The 23384-nt window shown below is 41.5% G+C and overlaps 1 protein-coding gene across 5 annotated transcripts in view; it reads left to right on the forward strand.

Moving 5' to 3' along the window:
* The window catches only part of LOC120784705 (DENN domain-containing protein 4B-like), a 59356-nt gene that overhangs the window by 12785 nt on the left and 23187 nt on the right, over positions 1–23384 (forward strand). For 2 of the 5 annotated variants that reach the window (XM_040118715.1, XM_040118716.1), the window contains exons 2-9: positions 1195–1344; positions 2125–2169; positions 13075–13440; positions 17996–18251; positions 19116–19185; positions 20742–20911; positions 21820–22061; positions 22581–22647. In XM_040118715.1, coding sequence (XP_039974649.1) covers positions 2135–2169; positions 13075–13440; positions 17996–18251; positions 19116–19185; positions 20742–20911; positions 21820–22061; positions 22581–22647 — 1206 coding nt within the window. In that variant the 5' untranslated portion in view covers positions 1195–1344; positions 2125–2134. The remainder of the gene's footprint in view (positions 1–1194; positions 1345–2124; positions 2170–13074; positions 13441–17995; positions 18252–19115; positions 19186–20741; positions 20912–21819; positions 22062–22580; positions 22648–23384) is intronic. The other 3 variants (XM_040118717.1, XM_040118719.1, XM_040118718.1) reach the window with 2 other exon arrangements.

Raw genomic sequence — 23384 nt, forward strand, 5'->3', positions numbered from 1 at the left:
TTAGGTATAAAAGTCACCTCTGAGACAAACAATTTGTGGCTTAAAGTGAATTGACTTCTGTTTCACATGAAAAGTTGGTTAAATACGGTTGGAGTTTTTTGGCATTTATTAGAGGAACTGCGTCTTAGATGGGGCTGTCACTTTTCATGACAATAAGTTGCTTGTTTTGTCTGATCAAGGCTCAGACTGTCTTCTCTGACTTCCCTCGGTCACTGTCTCTCACCAAATGAGGTAACACAATGGTGACTGAGCCTGTGAAAGTGTTGCAGTATTTATATATTTACTATTTATTACTGCCAATGCAAACCGAACATTTCGTACCGCTGCAGCTTCACATTTAACTGGTGAAGTTTATCATGAAGTGATCACAGGAAATGTAGTGAGTGGGTAATTTAAAATGAATGGTTTGGTGTGTGTGTGTGTTTTATATGTCTGCGTTATCAGTTGTCTTGCTTCGTCCAAACAACACTCCCATAAATATTCAATTTGCTATCATAGAAGACAAAGAAAACCACCAAATATTTACATGGTAGGTTCTGGAACCAGAAAATGTTTTGGCACTTTGGCGTAACCCATCAATCCATTATCAGAAAAGTTGTCAATGAATTTTTTGTCAGTTGACTGATTGACAAGTATTCAAGATTTTTACTTGACTAAAGATTTTTACTTCTCTCCCGAAGTGTTCATGTCCGCGGCTTGTTTTACCTTTCGGCGTTTCTGTCAAACAGCCAGACATTTTCAGCCACAATTGTTCATCTTTTGTCCTGGTGGTTTAACCAGGAGAGTTTCATGTCCCCTCAGACCTTGATGGAGACAACTGTAAGTCGCCTAACATGGTTTATGACTCGAAGGGAATATGAGAATCAAACGTGTGACTCTGCCGGCGTTCGTGTCATCCGTTATCTCATTGAACGTGATGAGAGATGATCACGGGTGTGTGAGATGCTGTGACACCCCGAGGAGACAAAGAGCCGTTGTTGTGCACGTTCCCACCACCCTCCATCCCGAGTACCAGTTAACACACAGCTCCGACACAAAGATAAACACACATCCCCGCTGTGTGTTTACGGGGGAGATGTCACTTCACTTCTTAGTAAAAAAAACCCTTCCTTCCTCCTCAGCTGCGTCTCACTCAACTGCACTTTTTACTCGCTGAGAAACTGGAAATGAAAGCTGTACTTTTCTCCCTCACAGCATCACTGACTTCCTGTGTCAGCTTTTCACACTAACTGTCAAAACTAGACCTAAAGCTTCTGACAGCTCCTCAGGCAGGACTCTACACAGACTATAGAGGACAAGGACCATTTCTGGAACACGTTGACGTGACTGAAAGAGAGGCTCACAGTAAGAACGCCATAATTTCTTTTAAATGAAGATGATAATGCACCGCTGGCAACTGCAGCATTAATGTATCGTCAGAAAAAGTAAACCAAAGGTGATGGTGTTAGTGACATGGCTCAGAATAGAAAAGTATGTGATATAGGTGCTTTTGTTAACAAAGATAAGAGCAGGGCTTCATCAGTTGTGTGAAAAAATCATTGTGCTATTACCGAATTGATTAGCTGCTTAATTTATCTGTTACCTGACAGAAAATGAATAGACAGAAATTTTGGTAGCGGAAAAATTGTCATTGTGGAGGCTGCAATTTGGTGATGTTGAACCGTAATGTAGAGAGGCAATTTAATATTTAGCCTAGCCTCATTGTTTCCAAAGGAGGTGGACAAAAAATTAGAAATAGCTCCACGATGCAGCAGCACTACAGACTGTTTCCTCCACAATGACAACGAAGTTCAACACCTCTCTGAAAAGGGTTTAGCAAAAACCAAACATTGTAAACCTCGCAAAAGGAGGATTACCCAGCATGTTACCAGTTAGCTCGCCAGCCGAAGTAGCCAGCAAAAAAAAAAAGAGAGGTTCGCTCATCAAGTAGTAGTCATTACATCACCAGGCTCCCAGCACCTATTTCGAAGAAAGGCATGAATGAATTTTGCAGTTCTGCTTTCTCACAGAGCAGCATGATCCTTCATGTGGATCGGTTGTTTTTGTCACCTGATGAATCTAAGTCCAGCATCCCCCTCTCTCTTAGCTCTGTTTTTGCTTGTGTTGTTTTTTTTTTTTTTTTAGCTCCGTAAAGATGAGGGGAGCTACAGATTCATCTGATAATTCTCTGTAAGTTTCTCACCAACAGGGACAACTTCAACATTGTCATTTCATACATTATTGTAAAAGTCTTGATTATAGATAACCCCTGAGATTTACCTTGTGAGCGCTCGTCACAGCCTGGCTTCTTAGACTGGGATAAAAACAGGGGACACACGGGTTTGCTAAATACTAAAGTGATTTATTTACAGCAAAAACGAATCGGCGGGACAAATCTGTGGAGTCAGTGTTGTAGGGGGTGGATGAGTTGAATTGTGCTGCATGGGTGTTTTGCATATTGAAAACAAAGAAAATGGAACAAAAGCCGCAACCCAATGGTCTGTGGGGAAAGATCTCGGATCAGACTGGCTGCACCTGGCCCAGGTGTGTTCCCTGCTGTTGATTATACCACTACCGGTCTGCAGCTCTGGAGACAGGCAGACAGACTGAGCCAACAACCGTGCAAACCAAGCAGAGGGGCGGTCACACCCATGAGGGATCCTGACCCCTGTTTCGGGAACCACTGTTTTATAGCATAACAAAATAATACCAAGGACACGGCAAGGAAGCAGTTGCTTTACTGAAAAAATAAAGCTTTATGTCAGACCCCAAGCCAGGCTTTTTTTTGCTGCTCACAACACACTGATGTTTCACCTTTTTGTTTGTCTTCAGTGTAAGAAAAACCGTGTTTGGCCAAGTTGTGAAGCAATTTCGTGTCTAGCTGGGGGGAGGCAGTTGAAGAAGCAGAAAGATCCTCTAGAAAACAAAAAACTCTTGGAAAGTTTACCTTAATTTAAACATTTAAATTCAACAGTAATGCCGAATGTAAAATAATTCCCGTTTTGAAACACGTAATAAAATATTCTCTTGACTCGGTTGTAATATTCCAGGTAATGCTTAAAGGCCGACTGCTTCTATGACAGTAACAGCAATGACAAGTACGCGGATGTATGTCGAAGTGCTGCAGTGCGTCCCCCCTCATATAGATGACACAAATATTAGACCTGATTTAGTCCTTTATTTTTTAAAAGAGTCGACTAGGGCGGCTGAAAGTCTTTGCTTGTGTAACAGTAAACAATACAGTTATTGAGATACAGACACAGGGACAGGCTCCCTGGCATGAGGTCTTGATTGGCAGCTCAGCCATTCTATAATCCCATTGTTGTATTGGTTTTAAGGTGCTGTTATCGCTGCCTTTCTTTTTTTTTTACACCCATTGACTTGTATCAGGAGAAAGCTAGAGTTGATTTAATGTTTGGACCATTAGGACAGAATATACAAAACAGATTTATTTTTGGTATCCGGTGTAAAACCAGCAGAGATTTTAGTTAAAACTCTTGAATAATTCGGGTCTAGACTCTGGTAGGTTGCTTGTTGTCCGACTCTATTTTTCTCAGCAGACCAGATGGTTTTCTGGTCATCAGCCACAGTCAGTTTTAATTCAGCTCCACCTGGAAAGTCTTTGGTCCCATTTCCACATTTAACCGTACGGTACGGTCACACACTATACCTACTGTGTCACCGGCATTTTCACTCCCTAGAGAAAGGTTCCAAGTTCTTTGTAAACCTGATTTAATTTTTTTTTTTGGTCGTCATAAAGTTGGCTGTGCAGGTTAGACTGAGACAGGTGGAGAGATGGTAAATGGAACTGTTATTCCGGTATCAGAAACAGAGAAGTGGTTTTTAGGGAAACCACAGCTGATAGCGTATGAGAGGCTCAGGTTTTGGCAGGTGTTGTCGTTATTAATAACAGTTGCATTTGATGAAGTTGTTGAAAAAGACTTCCTCTCAGCCTTCACACGTCCACTTTACTGCAGTCCTGACTGAACAGATTGAACAAGAACTACCTCAGTGCTGCTTCTTCGGGTTTAGGTGTCGTTTAAATAAACAAAACTGCCTGCTGCTCTGACTTCACTGACTTCACTGCCAACAAACGCTGATATTAATGCAGCTGATGTGATGCCGTCACGTCAACATGGAGCAGAATCTCCACAGAATGTTTCCAGCACCTTGTCTAATCCTTGACACCAAGAATTGAGTCTGTTCTGGGGGCAGTTCATCCTGAAGGGACCGTGAATGTCTGCAGCGAATTGCATAGAAGAGATCACATTTGTTTCACTCAAAACCGAACACATCAGTGTTATGACGCTAGTCGTGAAGTCAGGGCATCGCCAAAGTCACGAGGATTCATCCTCTGGGGTGCATGAATGTCTGATGGCAATCCATTTAACAGTTGTTGAGAAATTTCTATGGCCCAAATACGTGGTCCAACCAACAGACCGACATTGCCATCCCCAAAGCCTGTACTGTTACAAAATGCTAAAGTTATACTCAGTCTTCTTTTTCCTGTGGTTTATTTTTATGTTGTTCGTCTTGGTGGTGGTGAAGCTGAAGTCATGACTTCTCTGAGTTTAACTTACACAATCAAGTTTTCTCAAAATGCGCTTCAGGGCTGCGACACACCACACCTGCCAGAAGTGTGGCTTTAATGTGTTCCCTTCGAAAGCTGCACCAGAACATACAACACTGACCACAGTTAACCGCTGGCCGACTGCTGACAGGTTCTGAAGGAAGTAACTATTCAGTTAATGTGATATTACCTAAACCAGTTTCATCCCTCCGTGAATCTGGATTTAAGAGAGGAAGTCGAGTAAAACTCCAAACCAGAGACACATTACGAACATTACATCTGTTTGTGTTTGCTGTGACGACTGCATCACATTTTGACCCTTCTCGAATACAGGGCCATAATATTGTCATTTTCTGGGGGAGCTACAACATTGCTACACTGAGTGGGAGAAACGGGACGTAATGAACGGCACATTTGTTTGAGAAGGACGAGTGAACGTGTTTTCAACAAGTGCAACAATCTGATGATTTTGCGTTCGCTGGTTATTTTTTCATCTTGCGGGAAACACTTGTGGCATTAATGGACATGTTTTAGATCAGCATTGATTAATCAGTTAACTGATATTGTTACTGAAAAGAAAATGAATGTAATTTATTTTCATAATCAGTTAACTTTTAAGTAATTTTTCAAGCAAAAATACCTAAAAAAAAAAAAAAAAAAGAAATAGCTGGTTAGCGGTTCTTAAATGTGAGCATTTTCTACTTTTCTTGGTCTTACATTGTAGTAAATTGAATATTTTTGGTTTGTGGACTGTGACCGAACATGCAAAACAAGACATTTGATGAAATTATTTAGTGCTCTTTTGAAACACAAATTATTTTGATCATCAGTTCATTTTGTAAGACATTTTTTTTTCCCCATCAGCCGAACAAATGTGTCGAATGTTTGCTGTTGCCAGCTTCTCAAATGTGAGGATTTTCTCTGTTTTTATATGATTCTGACCTGAATATCTTTGGATTTTGGACTGTTGTTCAGACAAAACAAGAACTTTGAAGATTTGATTTTTAGATTCAGGGAAACTGATGGCCTTTTTTTTCACTATTCTCTGACAGTTCTTAGGTGTCAGTCAGAGTAGAGCAATTACAGGAAATGAAAAAAAGAGAGTGGGCGTGTGATATATATGAGTTATACGTATATGGCCTTAACCACAATGCCCCATATACTAGATGATTTATGATGACACTAATGGATATCAGTGTAAAAAAAAAAAATCGTACATTGCTGTTTAGAGAAATGTGATTTTGGTCAGTAGTGCAGCTGGTTGTACTGACACAAAGTAAACCGTTGCGCTGTGTCAGTGAGGAAACCTGGTACATTTCTCTGGGCTTTCCAGTATTTATTTAGAGTTTTTGTGTGTGTGAGTGTGTGTGGGTACATGTGCAGGGCTTCCATTGTTGCACACCGGCCATTTAAAAAGGGAAGTAACTGTGATGAAATCAGCCGTTTCAGCTAAATTTGCCGTTGTGTTCCTTGAGCAGACAACTCCCTTTGTACGAAACAGGGACTGATTGTCAGTGACGGCAGATATTCACTACAATATCTGTAAAGTTCGGATGCATCCAGATGAGAGGCTGGAGGTTACTCTGACAGCAAAATATAGTATGAACTGTGTGAGCTGAAACAACAGGGAACCAACAAAACTCCAAAGAAAACATCTTCGTTTCTCCTTTTGACGTGTCACTTGCTTCACCAAAGTTTTTCTGTCACGTCAGCTGCCTTCTCAGTGCATCAAGGCAACAACCTTTCACTCATTTTGAATCTTCTAAGTTTTGGTGATATAGGAAGTTTAGATGAGAGCATCAGCTAAACTAAAATTAGCACATCTCTGTGTGAGTAACACTAATATTCTGAACGTGTACTGTTTTGCTGTGAATAGGCTCAAAGAGGAAGACTTTATTTTTTACTGCACCAGAGCAATTAAATACTTTTTTAAGCTGTTCTGGTAGAGTGGCTGTGTGGATGGTAATGTTGGTTTGATTGTCCACCACTGAAATGTTTCAAAAACTGTTTAGATTGAAATTGCGATGAAATTTGGTTCAGGCGTTCATGTTCCCCTCAGGATGAACTGTAATAAGTTTGGTGATCCTCTGACTTTTCATCTAGCGCCATCATCCGGTCAACGAATCCTTTCAAATCTCATTAATTGTAGCTCTTATCATTTGTAAGTAACTAAAGTTATAAACAGCTACAAGTCCAAGAGTCAGTTCAGATCTGGGATCAGCTGTTGTTGGGCCAGACGACACAAATCCTACAGTTTTTAGTGGCAGCTACTAAGTGAATCAACATTAACATCAATGAAGCCTAATCAACGCTGACGACCTGTAGCTGCAACCTGAACACGAGCTGAGCAGCAGAAGATCTGAAGTTTTGATTATTGACTGATATTGATTGTTGTGACACAGCGAAATAACAGCAGGAACAAACTGACTTTTACGTCGGATTTTTCACAAACTGCTTGATCCAGATACTGGAGCTCCTTGTCCAGAACTCTGAGCGAAACGAGCTTCAGATATTGATCTGATGCATAAAAAGTTGAAGTGGGACTCTCCTGTATTTAACGAGCTGCGACCAGCTGATCGTTTGGTCTGGAGAAGAGTGTCCACTCTGTTGAACTACAAAAACACAGTTCACTGGCGGTCGTAGAGAGATGTTACAGAGTGACGTGTCTTCACTTATACGCGAGCACGTTAACCAGCAGACTAAAGTTTCAATGGACACGTAACACACTTAACATTTATTAGCTACATCTGATATAATCTGATATAATCTGTATGATGCACATAAAAAAAAAAACCCAAAACACCCTGCATCTTATTGTTTTCTACGTATGCCCCAATACCAGTGGCACCTCGACGCGCCACTTAGCTATTTCCCAGAATCGCACATCAGCTCTCCAGAGAACATCTGCTCCCTTATTTGGCACATCCCAGCTACCGTACCTTGACTATTTTTTTCTAACCGAATCCCGCGTTTATTGTGATGTGTACTGTGGGCATCTTTTTATGTGTTGCATTTCAGTCTGTGTTCAAAACCACTCCCCGTTTGCTCATTAGTGCAGTACAATTGTATTATTTACATTGATAGTGATAATAATGCTGATTTGTATAGCACTTTTCAAAACCAATGTTAAATGTTACAAGAGCTAAACACAACAAACAGGAACAAAACGACAATAAAACAAAGATACAGGAACAAAATCAACAGGACAGAAACTAGTTATGCAGACATAAGATAAAAATCTAAAAAGTGCAGCATATATAACATAAGACTTCAAGTGTACAAGATGTAAAAATTATTCATAGGCTAATTGATAAAAATTAGTTTTAAGAAGCGATTTTAAAAGAAAATGATGATGTGGATAGACGGAGCTCAGGTGGTTTAGGTTGGCTGACGGAAAAACCCTGATCCCCTCTGGTCTTGAATCTGACACAGGAACAGCCAGCAGGTTCTTGTCTGAGGACCTCAGGCTGTGCAGAGATTTTTTAAGGGGAGAGCAACTTTGAAATCAGAGCTGCAACGATTAGCTGATTAATCAATCAACAGAAAAGGAATCGATAACTATTCTTTTTTTAAAGCAAAAATTCCAAATATTTGCCAGTTAAAGTTTCTCAAATGTGAAGATTTGCTGCTTTTCTTTGTCGTGTTTGATTTGAAAACTGAAGATTTTGGAGTTTTGGACTGTTGGGCAAATAATACAAGTCATTTGAATACATTGTCTTGGGCTTTGGGAAATTATAGTGGCCACCTTTCACTATTTTCTAACATTTTATAGACTAACGATAAATCGAGAAAATAACTGGGAAATTAATCTTTGTTATCTTTCTTAGATGATATAAACCGGACTGGCCGAGCTTGCTGATTATGGTATTCTGTCAAAAATCCCCCAGTAAATGAGAAATCACGTCCACAGCATGTACGGCGCTCGTTTATCAATATCCCACACTGAAAAAAACTAGATTCAGTGACCGTTATCTGAGACTACATCTTCTGCACATATAGACAGAGCTATCACAGCTCGTAGATGTACAGACTGAGATAGAAACAGACTCTGAGATGCGACACGGCGGAGCTGCATTGTAGATTTGCGTGTTGTTAAAGAGATAGCGATGTGTTTTATCACCTTGGCGAGCGGCAGTTTTGTCACATGTGCTGCTGTGTCACCAGGAAGTCATTGAGAAACAGGAAACGGGCAGTCGGTCCTCGTCCTGTTTGCTAGCTGGCCTTTGACACAATGCTGGTTGTACTTCTTCCTCTCCGTCCGTTTTAGCGTCTCTCTCTCTCTCACTTTCACCCTCGGATGCCAGCCCTGAATGGGCCGTCCCCCCCTGGAGGATGAACTATCTCTGGTTTACAGAAAGGGAAGGAAATTAAATGTTATTCATCAGAAACATCTGCTGACCGAGTCTAAGATTGAGCAGCTACTTTCTGGTCATTACAAGTATAACTTCTTACCACTGACTAAGACCTTTTGAAATCAGTCTTAAAACAGTGAAATGTAACATGAGTACACAGCACACACCCCATCTCCTTACTGCTGCATGATTTTCTTTGCACCAGTTGTCGCCTGCCTGCTGTTACGTCTGCCTGTGTCTTCGCTCAGTTTAGTCAGGGCTTATTTATAAATGCCAGACTCGTGCTGAAAGATTTTAATGTGAAGCAGCAGGAAATCTTGGTTAGCCTGCTTCCCTACTGTCCTTCTAGAAGTGCTAAGTATGTTCCAAACGCAAGCACAGTCCTGGTTCAAATTATTGTCCCCCCTGAATTTTTAGGCACGGAATTTAGAATATCTTCAGAAATAAATGCAAATCAACCAATTTTGTATAATGAAAATATTTTTAAAAAATATCCAAACTTACTGAACTAAGGAAAATAAAAAAAACCCAAACTTGCATAATAGTGAAATAATACAAACACAAGATGTGCCCCAGATACAATTATTGGCTCCTTTCACTAATATTTAGTTGCAGGCCCTTTGACAACAATGACAGCCTCTAAACGTTTCTTGTAGCCATCTAGAAGCTTCTTACACCTGTCTGCTGGTAGTTTCTGCTGCTCTGTGTGTTCAAGCTCTTTTAGGTTTGCAGGAGTGCTTTTTGCAACGGCAGATTTCAGCTCTCTCCAAAGGTTTTCAATGGGATCTAGGTCAGGACTCAGTGCTGCCCAGTTTAAAACAGTCCATCTTTTCATTTCCAACCATTCTTTTGTGCTGCTGGATGTTTGCTTTGGGTCGCTGTCCTGATGAAAGACCCAAGACCTTCACCTCAAACCTATTTTTCTGACATTGGGTAACACAATTTGTTCTAAAATGGGCAGGCCATCGCTTTGTAAAACACTTTGTCTGTCCAGGTAGAAGAGTGCTGTGAAAGTGCAGTGCGTTCACTTTTACTCACCAATCCTACAATTTGTTTCAAGGAAATGCATTTTCATGTCAGCAATTGAGTGAGCGAGGATAGAGTATCTCTGAACTTCTGACCAATGGAGAAACTGGAGTCAGGGGCTTTAACAAACGCATGCACCTGTTCATGAGCTCAGCAAGGTTGTGAGTGAGGATTGTGAAGGAGGCAGCGTAATTTAGCCCCATTTGGTGGACGTTTTGAAAAGCTTTCCCACTTTGGAAATAGCTCATTGTTGGAATCTAGTGTAATTGCTGTGAATCCAATCAGACTTTCAAGCCTACAGGTGGAGTTGATAGTCAAAGTTTTTGTTGGAACATCATAAGTGTCTGTCCTATGATTTCTTCTCTGTGTGGTAAGTTGTCTTTGTAGGATCCTTGTAGGAATCTTTGGTCTGAGGGTAAATAGAGCAGAATCTATCCGGTGCCCTTTTTATTTTTTCTGTTGGCAGGGATTTACCCATGATATAGCAGTAATCTGAGACGGCAATCTCTCTGCTTGTATTAGTCAGTTTTGGCTAATGTTGCTAAATCAATGAATCTGATGCTTTATCATGTTGGATTTACACAATTTTTGCATGAGTGGGAGGAAGTACTTTTTGATTTTTGCCAGTTTTTAAATTTACAGACTTTTCTATCTCAACTGAACCCCAGAAAATTGACCATATCATAATAACTTTAACTAACTTTCATTATCATTATCATTAAAGGATTAATTGAGAAAATAATCAGCAGATAACTGCTGATTATTTTGCCAATTAATCCTCTAATCCCAAAAATATCTGAAAATATTTAAAAAATGTCTCTTGCAACCCAAGGAGACGTCTCTAAATGTCTTGTTTTAACTGACCAACAGTCCAAAATGCAAAAAAATTCAGTTTACAATCACACAAAAATACTCAAAATTGAGAAGCTGGCAACAATAAACATTTGGCATTTTTGCCAACTTGATTATCAAAATAGTTAATTAAATGTCTTTCAGTCGGCTACCAGATTAATCGATGAATTGTTTCGGCTCTGCTCATGGTATTTATTGATATTGTTATGAAGAAAAGAAAATTCTTCATTCGGCCACCACTGAACTGAAACAAGAGTTCATAGACCAGAACATAAGTTTTAGTACAAAACCTTTTGCTGATGACGTTCTTTGTCCAAAATTTTTGTGAATCGGATCGGAACAAATCTGCAGAGATGAAGTGATCTGTGAATATCAGTTTTAAAAAAAATGTGATTGAAATTATTTAAAAAGATATCAGATACTTATTAGATGAGATTAATATCAGCAACATGGCCTGGGGTTATGATGATTCACTCACAGTCACTTCTACAGTGTCTTTATATTTTATCAGAGGAAAGTAGAGACGAGGATGGAGGGCGAGAGACCTTTACAGTTACATAAGAGAGCTTTCAGCATCTCACAGCATCACTGCACATCCTGTTTTTATAACGCACCGCACACACACTGCTCACTGTACACACCAGACACACACACACACACACACACCACCCTGCCCTCTTCTCTCCAGTTTAATAACATATTGATTTTCTAACTAAACATCACCAGGACCAGTCTCTTTTCTCTGTCGCTCTGTGTTGATCTCTCTCTCAAATTTCAAACAATTATTTCGAATCTTGAAGAAAAATATATTCACAATAAACATTAGTAAAACGTTTATACGATGATGAAAGATGTGTGTAATGATGAGAGAAGAAAATAAATGAAATAAAAATAAAAAAGACGAGTCAGGTCAGATATTGAAGGAGCTCGCTCCCTTTCTATCTCCCTCCTGATTGGCCGATGAGATTCAGGGCTGTGACTCAGTGGCTTGACCTCCAAGCCACTGAGTCATAGTGTGTGTTTGTGTGCTTTACTTAGCCGCTGATAGGAAACCGTCAGTGTGTGTCTCATCTCTCTTTAGTGCAGCTCCTGCGTGACCTCGGTGTCTCTCGTCGTTCTTAATTTCACCTCAGGCTCACCTCAATTAACTTTATGTGCTTGGAGGTTTTTGACAATGCTGACACAGTACAGATAAATATAGATAACTGGAATAGCAGAGGTAAATGTAACATTAAATAGAAAATGATAATACTTAAGACAGTTACAAAGAACAAATTGTTTCGTTGCCCTAATATTTCCATAGAATCCGTGTACGGTTTCTTTAAAACAGACTCTGTGTGTGTTTAATGATTGTTCTCATTATGTAGTTCCGAAACTATCCCCGAAGTTCTACAGATGTGTCAACTTCATTAGTTAGTCAAAGGATCGTGTTTTGTGCCACGTTCAGGTCACATCTTCCGAACTGTCATTAAGAGCAACCGAGGGGGAAAAATCGCTCCGTCCTGTAATTCGGAGCCAGAGATGTCGGGAATTTCTGACACAGACGATATCTCGCACCTGGTGAAAGGACCTACAGACATTCAACAAACTGTCTGCAGGACGGCTGCACATGCACCGCTTCTGGCAGTTGCATCAAAACAAAATCCAATATTAACTCTAATGCAATCAGTTTAGCTCATTTTATAGGAAGTGTACACTGTTTGTTTGTAACTGGTCTCACTCAGTAACAAACTGCTACACATGCGTAAAGTGACAAAAGAAGCTAGTTGAGGCCACGTATCTGGTGTGAAGGTTTGCGCTAGGGGTAGTGATGAATGAACAGGTGGTTTGTGTTGTTGTTGTTGTTGTTTTTATGTTTTCCACTCGTTTTTCACTTTGTACATCGGTTGAGGCTGATTAATGTTTTCTAGACGCTGCAGTTCCGAACTGAGAGACCTTAGTTTTTGAGTATTCGAAGGGTATGTTCAGCAGTAGTAGCTGAAAAAGCGAAGTGGTGGGTGGTACGTTTTAATTACGAGGGATTGTTCAGTTTCAGGGTTTTGTGTGCCCTGAAAAAAGGGCACCTCTGCTGGATTTTGTTTGTATTGGCCCAGATAAAAGATGACCCCACATTTTATTTATTTATGTATTTATTATGAAAGACAAAACGCTTAATCTGTTGAATTGAAAAAAAATATTCACAGATTAATCGATAATGAAAATAATTGTTAGTTGCAGACCTAGTTAGAAGCATCATTGCATCAGGACTAACTTAAATAATTAATCTAAAATCTCTCTCTCTCTCTCTCTCTGCAGTGGAGGGCAGACAGGCGGCATGACAGAGGAGAAATGTCCCCAGCTGGTGGACTACTTTGTAGTGGCGGGTCTCGACCCTGCGGGGCCCTGGAGGCCCCTGGATGAGGATGGAAAGACCTCCACCTTCTCCTCCTCCTCGAGTTCCTCCTCCTCTTCGTCATCTTCGTCGGGCCGGGCGGTGGAGCCGGTCACAGACCTGGCGGTGATCGCCAAGGGGCTCGGGGAGGAAGTGCCGGAGGGCTTCACCTGCATCGAGAGGACGCTGGGCGGACACTCGGCCGAGCTGAGCGCCGGCCTCATCAACAACCCACACCTGTACCTGTGCTACCGCCGAGGACGAGACAAACCGCCCATCCTGGACCTGGGGTGAGACACTGACACATCTCTGACTTATCTGAACAAACATGGAATGGATTGTGAAGAAATTTGGTTCATTCATGGTCCTGAGAAAATGAACCCTGATGAATTTGGTGGCCCCTGACTTTCCATTTAGTGCACCAACAAGTTGAAATCGTCTAAGGTCGTGTTCAGACAGATAACGGTTCTGTGTATAAAAACATTTCAGGGATGTTGCTTTGTTGACACGGGGGGGGGGGCTGGCACAAGTTTGCACAAGGCAGCGTTGACTGGTGGGTTATCTTGTAAGGTGAACGCCGTATTTCTACCCTTCCTCGCCTTGACCTCACTCCCTCTTAATGTTATAAACCTCTGTTGACAGACCTTCAAATTCATGGATCTGTTACGCAATCTGGACTTTCTGGATCAGATTTAATCAACTCAGCAGGACCTGAATCAACACACTCACATCGGCTTTGTGTTGCCGCTGTCGTTTGGCCGAGCACCCAGTAACACTTAAGTTCAGGAGTAGGGAAGGGTATCGTTAGGATTTTATCAACGCTGCTGTGCTTATCGGTACTCCCCATCTACCTGGTACTTTATCGACACTCTTTTCGGATCTATTCAATTACTGTGCAAGTAAAAGAATATATTCAAAGAAGAATTCCAATATATATTAAAATTTTCTGTACAACAAAATATTGTTCTGAGAGCAGTAACAGTGATGTTTAGAAAAGCCGATTCATTATAAGTCAAAGATATCAAATGTAAAATTGTAATCCTTACCAAAATAAATTATATTCCTAAAATTCAAACAGTGAGGGAAGTTTTAAAAGAATGTAAAACATGGACCAGACAGTCACTTTCACTCAGCGGTCCTGTCGTCTGTCGTGCTCCCTCTTACTGCCACTGTGGATTAATTGCTGGCCAGGTCAGGCTGGTAGGAGGCGGAGGGGTCTGTTTGGGGGCGGGGGGGGGCAGCCAGACTTTCTAGCTGCTGTCTCAGCCAGAAAAAGTCTAAGATACGTGACTAATTAGGCTAAACAGTTAGAGTACAAGCAGTCAGCTCGCTCCCGGGAATGTCAGCAGGTTCCGTCAGGTAAACTCTGGGAGAGAATCAACTTGAGCTCCTCTCACGTGTAAATGTTTCTTAACTCAACGTTAGGATCGCGGTGGTTGCCTTTGCTCCAGCTCCATCCAGGCCGCCAGGATTCAGTGGCGTTGTAGCTCTACCAACTGCCAAAGACACAAACACCGTTCGTGCAAGTTTTTTTTCTTGCATCCTCTGATTTTATACCTGACGTTATTTTCACTGGACGTTTTGCATTTATAAAAGGTAAAACAAGCTGGAAATTTTAGTTGCACAGGCCCACATCCTGTGAAAACTACACTGCAGGGCTCCACTGTCTGACAGTAACTTACCATTATAGCTTTAACTGTGGCTTATGCTGTAACGCTCGGCTTTGCTCTGATGATGTGATGCTCCGAGAATAATCTGCCCCTCGCTCCCCGGCTGCAGAGTCATTTTTGGCTGCAGATATCATTGCTTTGTCCTCGGTGAAATGAAGTGCATTGGCGATGAAAGAAAAGCGAAGAACAGTGAGGGCAGTCTTTCCTCTGTGATTTCTTTTATCGGATGGTGGGAGTTTTCCCTCCGGTGCCTCCTCTGTTCCTATTGTGGTGACAGCTCTGAGTGTACGTTGCACTGAAGGTTTAGAGGGACTCCTATAATAGAAAACACATGTACTGCATGTTGGGCTGTAAATTATTCAGCTGTTTTCATTTGAAATGACCAGAAACCGTCGTTGAGACTCCACCACTCTCGTACAGAAACGAGGTCTGGTGTTTTTGGTTCATGTCATGCATGTTAAAGTTTTAAGCTTATATAATACAGGGGATTATGTAATGCAGTGGTGGGCAGCGTGTGTCGTGTCCTGTCCTCTCATCGGCATCACACAGACTCTTCTCTATTGTTTCTTTCATGTTGAACTGTTTAATTAATCTGGATTATACTCGTGTTAGGGGATAATGAGGTAAATCCTCTTACTTTGGACATCAGATTACATCTTTTTCTTTTTCTTTCATTTTGTGGAGCTTATCTGACAGACAGTGGGCAGGTAGGGGAACAGTGAGTTTGCTGAAGGGACCGGTATTTTCCAGACTTGAACCTCATCACGACAGTTGAGTTTACCAGATGAAGTTTTACGAGGAGCCAGATTTTATGTAGCTAATTTTTGAGTTCATCCCACGTGGCCATGAAAGGATTTAATCCAAGGCTGGTTTTGGGGTTTCAATAGAGCGGAGGTTTTCAAACGGTGGAAGACTGGGGGCAGGCAGTCAGAGCTGCAGCAGTGATTCTGACTCACAGCTCATGGAGGAGATTAAGGTTCTTTAAAACCCGCAGTGCCTGATTGCTGCAAGTTTTGTCAAAAATCACACTTCCTCTCGGAGTCATAACTTGGTCAAATCTGAACAAGCAGGCGTGATACATATATTTTTAGACTCGGTGTGACTTACGCTGACAAAATGTCAGATGTCCATCGTAAATAAAAGTCCATAAATCCACGTAGAAATCATAGAAAAAAGGGCTGTTTTTAACTCCACAACTTGCCTGAGAATCATCAAGTTTTTAGGTTTTCTTCAGTATCAAAGTCATCCAGTGATAGTTGTCTGCAAACAGGACCTGGTGATAGCTAATTCAGCATTTTTTTTTAATGGTGACACTTAGCCAAAATTGAAATTGCAGTTGCCTCCATTTTGTCTGAAAGGGGGCCCACAGAAACTGCTTCCCCAGAGGAACCACCTACTCCTCTAAACGACGTTAAAACATGAAAATCACCAGAGCAGCGGTTTTAGAGTTTTCACACAACATGCAGATCATTAAACACGTCTTAATACTAACGGCCTAATGGCATTAAAACGGGCTCAGACTCCAGGAGTTTTGGGATGATTAAACCCCGATTCACTCCTCCCGACAACCGGAGGAGAAATCTGGTCTGGAACCTTTGGTCAGTACCGATGTTCGGTCAAGATTATCTGCTAATATCAGGGGTTTACAGATCCAGTCTTAAGCCTCACGAACTGTTCTCAGACTCGTCGGCGCTGCCCCGATTAAAACCAAACATGTTTGATATTTAGCGGTTAAAATTGGGATGATTATGATTACGTCAGTCCCGGAGCAGCTGATGGTGTTGCCAAGCAACGGTAAACATTCTAGCCCTTGAGGCTAACATTAGCTAGCACACTACTGCCGACAGAAATGGAAACCGACGGTTAAAATCTCACCTCCAGTTCTCGCTGACGAGCAGACAACCCGTGTCTGACTCCGTCTCCCTGACTATTTTCTCACCCAGCCTCGTTTAACCTTCTGCTTTAATTACTACTAACGTTACAGCAAGTTGTTGCACCAAAGTCTCCATTTTGTTGACATCTGCTTCCCCATGAGATCAGGAGAGGGGGTGCATTGCTCCCCGATTGCTCCCTCTGGCTCGATCATCTTAATGATATCCTGTAGTGTGAAGTCTTGTAGTGTGAGCATGTTGGAGATAAGAGAGAAGAAGAAGAGATTCAGCCCCGTTTCACAGGATTTTAAATTCCTGTAGTCTGAGCCCGGCTTTACTTTTTCTTAGTTGCGTACATTTTGTTTCTGTCAGGTTGTATCCCTGCCGATCGGTGCTGAGTGCATTGATGTGATTTCCATCCAGCTGCTTTGAGGAATCATCACAGCAGACTGAACTGCTGAAATAAACACACGCAAATACTGAACAGATCAGTACTGACGCTGACACCTGAGTGTGTTGGACTGTGATTTCCCCTTTTTGGATTTTTTTGTTGATGTGGTCTGAGTTTCTGTTGTTGGTGTTTCTCTGGATTTCCTGAACTACAAATCATTCAAACACCTTTTCCAGTCAAGGGTTCAGGTGTGTTTCTCTCAAACCACAGTTCACTAGAGGATGTGAAATAACCACACCGTCAACTGTAAACAAACACGCCCCACCTCTGTGTGGACAGCCATGTCCGAGGTCCAAGGTGACGTCTTCAGATGCCTCGTTTCGTCCAAACAACAGTCCAAAGCCCAGAGACATTGAGTTTATAATGAGATGAAACAGAGAAAAGCAGCAAATCCTCACATTAGAGGAGGATTTGATCAGAGAAGTTTAAACCACAGGCATTTTTGATTAAGAAATGACTTACCAGGCTGCCATACGTGTTAATTCATTCTCTTAAGTTTTTATGAACTTATCAGCAGTGTAATGAATCAACATGTCAACACGGTAACACTCGTTAAAACAATTAAAGCTCGCTTGTGCTTGATAGCAGCCAAAGAAACACTTGATCCACGTTTCTGTAGCCTCCCAGGTGGAATCAGTAATGAAGCATTTCCCAGTTTTGACTGGCTACATCCAAACAAGAACAGTCACTGCAAAACTGCCTTGTTTCTAATTTTCTTTGTTATAGACAAACTGGAAACTTGCTCCGTATCACTTGACGTCTAGTAGCTCATCCCTGCTGAAGTGAGTGCAAACGAAGGCTGAACGACCGGCAGGTTAGGGCCGATTGACATGAAAAGTTTCTGTCCCGGCAGGGCTCTGTATGAGGGGAAGGAGCAGCTGAAGCAGGGCTGGTACGTCATCGAGACCACTCCTTACAGCCGTTCGGCCAGTCTGAGCTCTGGCGGCGGCCCGACGGCTCACCGGGTGTTCCTGACCTACCGGCGGGCTCTGGACTCTCAGGGCCTCCACACGTTGGGCGTCACTGACATCGCCCTGCTGATACCCAGCAAGGGGGAGGTCGCCCCGCACACGTTCTGTCGCGTCGACAAGAACCTCAACACCGGCATGGTGAGTACCGGGGGAGCATTACGAATGTGCTTCAATTAGGGATTTGTTTTTGGGAGATAATATACGAAAGTCTGCATCAATACAATCTATTTGAAGCTGCTGTGAATGAAACTCAACCCTTCCTGCAGACGTCTAACAGGAAAAGCTGCGGGATGGGGATGGGGATCGTGAACCTGAAATGTGGGAGGGCTTCCAATGTGAACTTCATGGAGAAAGTGTTGAGTTTCTGGTAACAGCAAACAGCCGCAACAGCAAGTTAAAATTATTAAAAAGGGAAAAACCTAAGTGGAAAAAATGGGCAGTAAAAATAAAGGCTTGTCTACAGTTAGAACATTTTGTCAAAGGATTTGAATTGATTGCTAACACTGGCACATGAAATGTTGATTAATGTTAGCTAGGGCTGCAGCTACCAATTATTTTCATTATTGATTAAATCTGCTGATTTTTTTTTCTCAATTAATTGATTATATTGCCTATAAAACGTCAGAAAATAGTGAAAAATGCTTTTTATAATTTTCCCACAGCCCAAAGCGACGTCTTCAGATGTCCTGTTTTGTCTGACCAACAGTCCAAAGCACAAAGATTTTCAACTAACATCATTTGTACCTCTGCCAAATGAATAAAAGTAATGTTAATAAATGTCCACTGTCCTATAAAGAAAATGAAATAGTAGCCTCTTCTAAATGGAGGACTGGTTCTCTTGTTGTTGGGATAACTATTTGACAGTTTATTCAAATGGACTTTTTTCTCTTGATTCCTTTTCTTAAGTTAGTTGAAGTGAAATATACTTTTTTTTTTTTTTTTTAATGTTGGAGTCTGCCGTTCAGTTTGCCATTGCTGTTGTGTGTTTGTGTTTGTCTCCAGTGGGGTCCTGCCCTGTATGTGTGCTACAAGAGAGCCGTGGCCAAAGCCAACGCCCTGGTCTACGAAGCCAGTGAGTATCTATCTCTCCGCTGCACTGCACACTGCCGTCTTATCGCGGCTCCCGCAGTTCAGGCCAGAACTACTAAAGTTAAAGGAAGATTCTTGTGTCAACCCGGGTCAATCTCATGATTCTTAGGTTGACGCAGGTTGTGAGTACAAACTTAGCACAACCCCTTAGTCAGAATGGCCACAATTGGAAGTACTGGAATTTTCTACAACACTTATTAATAATCATTCTAGTGATTCTAAACTGAGAAGGAAGTCAGACGTTGTATTTTTACTGGTATCTTTAATTTTTGATGTTTCCTCGCTTTTGATAATGCTCTTTGGCAGACTTTTATTTTTTATAGCATTTTAAATTGCACAAACAGAAGTGCACGATAGAGGCATGAAGGCTAGACTGAGGTCAGCAAACACCAGAGACAGACACATGGGTACTTTACATTGCACAGAAGTGAAGAGCATTTAAAGACAAAGATTGACAGTTAAAGACAAAAAAGAGAGAAAAATCAGCGCCTGTTTCCCGTGAGTAACACTCCCATTTCATCCAGTATTTTTCACCCTTCTCCCTCGGTAGACGGAGGGTGTAAGGCATTTTTTCCATGGAGCGTAGCGAGTTGACGGTGCCTATGAAATGGTCTGGAGCAGGAGGCTTTCTTTGGAGCGTTTCGCATCAGCTTCTTTACTTGTGACCATAACGATCTTCAGGAGGTAGAAATCACTTTTACAAAGACCTTCAGAAATAACTCCGAGATACAAAGAGGAAAATGACCCATCAATATTAAAGCCCAGTGTCCTCCATATTAATCATCCCACTTTCTCCCAACAAGGCTGAATATCTGGACAGTACCAACATGTGTTGGCATGGTCACTCGTACTGCTCCAGGCCCCCCTCCAGCGAGGTCCCAGTTCATTTGCATTTCTGCCCAGGGCTTATGAAGACAATGGCAGACCTATGGTCAGGTAGCTCAAAAGGAAAAGCTTCCAAGGCTTAAAGAAGCAAGCCAGGTGAATCACATGACCTTTGAGACGTGTGAAATGCTTGTAGATGTGCAGCTGAAAGGTTTGATTCTGGTGGATCAAAACAGAGACAAGTGACCTTCGTTACAAAAATCATGGTTTTTTAAGGTTTCCTGAAATATTTTCATGCATAAAACATATGGGTTTTTTTAAAACAAATTTTTAAGGTTTTTTGCCATATTTGGCGAGTTTTGCTTTGAACATTATTTATGTTGGCTGTCAGATTTTCAAAAGAAGCGGTCCTTAAGCCACCCTGCGCGTTCTGGTCTATGTGAGCTCTTCCGGTTACATTAAATAAGCCTGTCTGCTACAATGAAACCTGTTACTGCAGCTCAGAGTCTGCTTTAGTAGACCCTGCTGGCATGAAGGCTTTATCCCCTAACAGACACATCTGTGGGGATTCTGATCGAGGTTGTTTGAGTAACTTTTCAGGGTGGTTTTTATTTTTTAACTACTTCAACAGACTATGCCGATAGAGGGGATAAAACATGGTTATAATACATGATGAAATTGTAGTGTAAACAGACTAACTGCTGTGTGCTGCAGGTCTGATCAGCCGGTACCCAGAGGAGGACCTGGAGGCGTTTCCTCTGCCGGAGTCGGTGCCGGTCTTCTGTCTGCCCATGGGTGTCACCGTGGAGAGCTGGCCTCTAAACACAAAGTACCAGCTGCCCGTCTTCTCCACCTTCGTCCTCACATCCGCCTCCGGGGACAAGGTGGGTGACGCAACAAAAACACACACACACCCACATTTCTCCTTAAGAATAACAGTAAGCTGCCGTTTATTCACTCCCTGTGCGATGAGAATGAGAGAATTGAATGCTTTTCTGTGTCATATATGATCGTAAACTGAATATCTTTGGGTTTTGTACGCACAGTATCTAGGAAATACTGGGAATTTCTCACTATTTTCTGACATTTTTATTTTTAAACGATTAATTGATTTAATTGAAAAAATATTTAGAAGATTAATCGGTAATGAAAACAATCATAAGTCGCAGCCATAAAATTTACAGAAATCACACAGACTCATTGACAAAGAGATGATACGTAGGCAGCTGCGCTAAATTAGTTAATTATTGGTTTAATCTAATCCAAAGGGATAACAAGAACAGAGAAGCTTGGTTTTGTGTTATTAAATTGAGGTTGACATTGAGAGAGCTGGGAAATCACTGAAATCAGCTGCTGCCTTCATATGACAAAAGATAGAAGCTGTTCTGGAGCATTCGATTGTATCACATGGTCCTCATCCACATTTCTAATCCATGTTGACGAGAGGTCTTTAAAGTGCTCAGGGGAAAAAGGAAATTTAAACATCTATAATTTCTGTTGCAGCTGGAGGACACATTGTTTTGTCAACTGTTGATAGATTGATTAAATTTTAGTCCATAAAATGTTAGAAGATAGTGAAAGATGACGTCTTCAAATTGTTTTTTCCAACCAACAGTCCAAACCCCAAAGACATACATTTTACTTGCGATATAAAGCTGAGAAAAGCAGTACATTCTCACATTTGAGAAGCTGGTAACCAGATCGTGCTCGAGGTTTTTGCTTGATAAATCAGATGTTTCCTTCCTTTTAATGACACCACATATTACCGATAAATCCTCTGCTGTTCCTGCAGGTTTACGGAGCAGCCATCCAGTTCTACGAGTCCTTCCCCAGGGAGCTGCTGTCGGAGCGGCAGAGCGTGAGGCTCGGCCTGCTCAGCGTGGTCGACCGGCGGCCGATCACCAACCGCAGCCTGCAGGTGAAGAAGAGCATCTGCGTCCTCTCCCACTGGCCCTTCTTCACCGTCTTCCAGAAGTTTCTCACCTTTGTCTACAGATACTCCATCTCCGGCCCCCACGTCCTGCCACTCGAAAAGTCAGTGGACGGTTTGGATTCAGTTTCAGTGGTTTTGTTTTTGTTTTAGACTAAATCAGATCCTTTGCACCCTGCCGCTGGTATAGGACAGCTGTATTCATGACTTTACCTGGCTACCTATCAGGTGAAGCAAGGCCTTAAAATGAACTCTTTTTAATGACGCATTTGGAGTGAATTCTTAAAGTGTGCATAAATATTTTAATTACTCTCAGTAGAAGCAATATCTTGGTTTCAGTGAAGACTTATTTGAGTCTCCACATGGCGTCAGAGGATAATTAGAGCTTTTCTCACACTGATAAATAATAAATACTGAAACAAAATTCTGAATACTGATCTTTTCTTTTTTTGAGAGAGGTTTTTTTCTTGGCAAACTAAAAGTCAGATTTAAAGATCTTAGATTTCGGGGTGATCAAATATTAATCATGTTCATTTGTTATTTCACCATATTATAACCATTTTGAATTGTGGATAGACACTTGATTTAATTGATGTGTCGCCCTGTTTTCTATCGTTCTGCAGACACATCTCCAGCTTCATGCACAACGTCCCGTTTCCTTCCCCTCAGCGGCCTCGCATCCTCGTTCAGGTAAAGACCTGGAGTCAGACCTGCAATATGTGATGTGTGGACCTCTTCAAGTCATTTAGAAACATTATCTGAACCGTTCACACAGCAGAACACGTAAACTACTAAAAGGAGGTGATTGTTCACCAAAGACAGTTATTTGAGTTTTGTTTCTATTTAGTTTTTAATCAGTTGGTGCAACCAATCATTGCTCAGTTGGTGACAGAGCAGGGTAAGTTTGTTTGCACAATTACGATAGTTGATTTTATTTTGTATAATAAGGCCTCTTGGAAGGAAACAAAGGAGGACCAAGGATTAAGCCTTGAGGAGCTCCACGCGTCATGTTGTTTTGCTCAGATGCATAGTTTTCAAGCCAGACAAAATAGCTCATGTCCAGTAGATAGGACTGGAACCACTTTAGAGCTCTGGGACACAGAGTCCAACCCTGTTTTCTAATCTGTCTACTGCAGCACTAAAATCCTTGAGGACTTGGGCTGAGATTTTGTTAGAGCAAGTTTCTAGACGTGTATCACTTAGGACCTTAATAAGAGCGGTCTCAGTACTGTAGTGGATTTTTAAAGTTTTACTTAACTTTTTTGACTTTTTCAGTTATTTTACATACAGAGGAAAGGTTTGATATGGTTCTATAGTTGCTAATGACAGATGTTTCTAGGCTTAATGACTGCAGTCATCAAGGCATTAGGAAAATTACCTGATGATAGACTCTTTTTATAGTTACTTTGAACGGTAATGCAGCTGAA

Source organism: Xiphias gladius, chromosome 22 (genome assembly GCF_016859285.1).
Source record: "Xiphias gladius isolate SHS-SW01 ecotype Sanya breed wild chromosome 22, ASM1685928v1, whole genome shotgun sequence".
NCBI classification, from domain to species: domain Eukaryota; kingdom Metazoa; phylum Chordata; class Actinopteri; order Istiophoriformes; family Xiphiidae; genus Xiphias; species Xiphias gladius.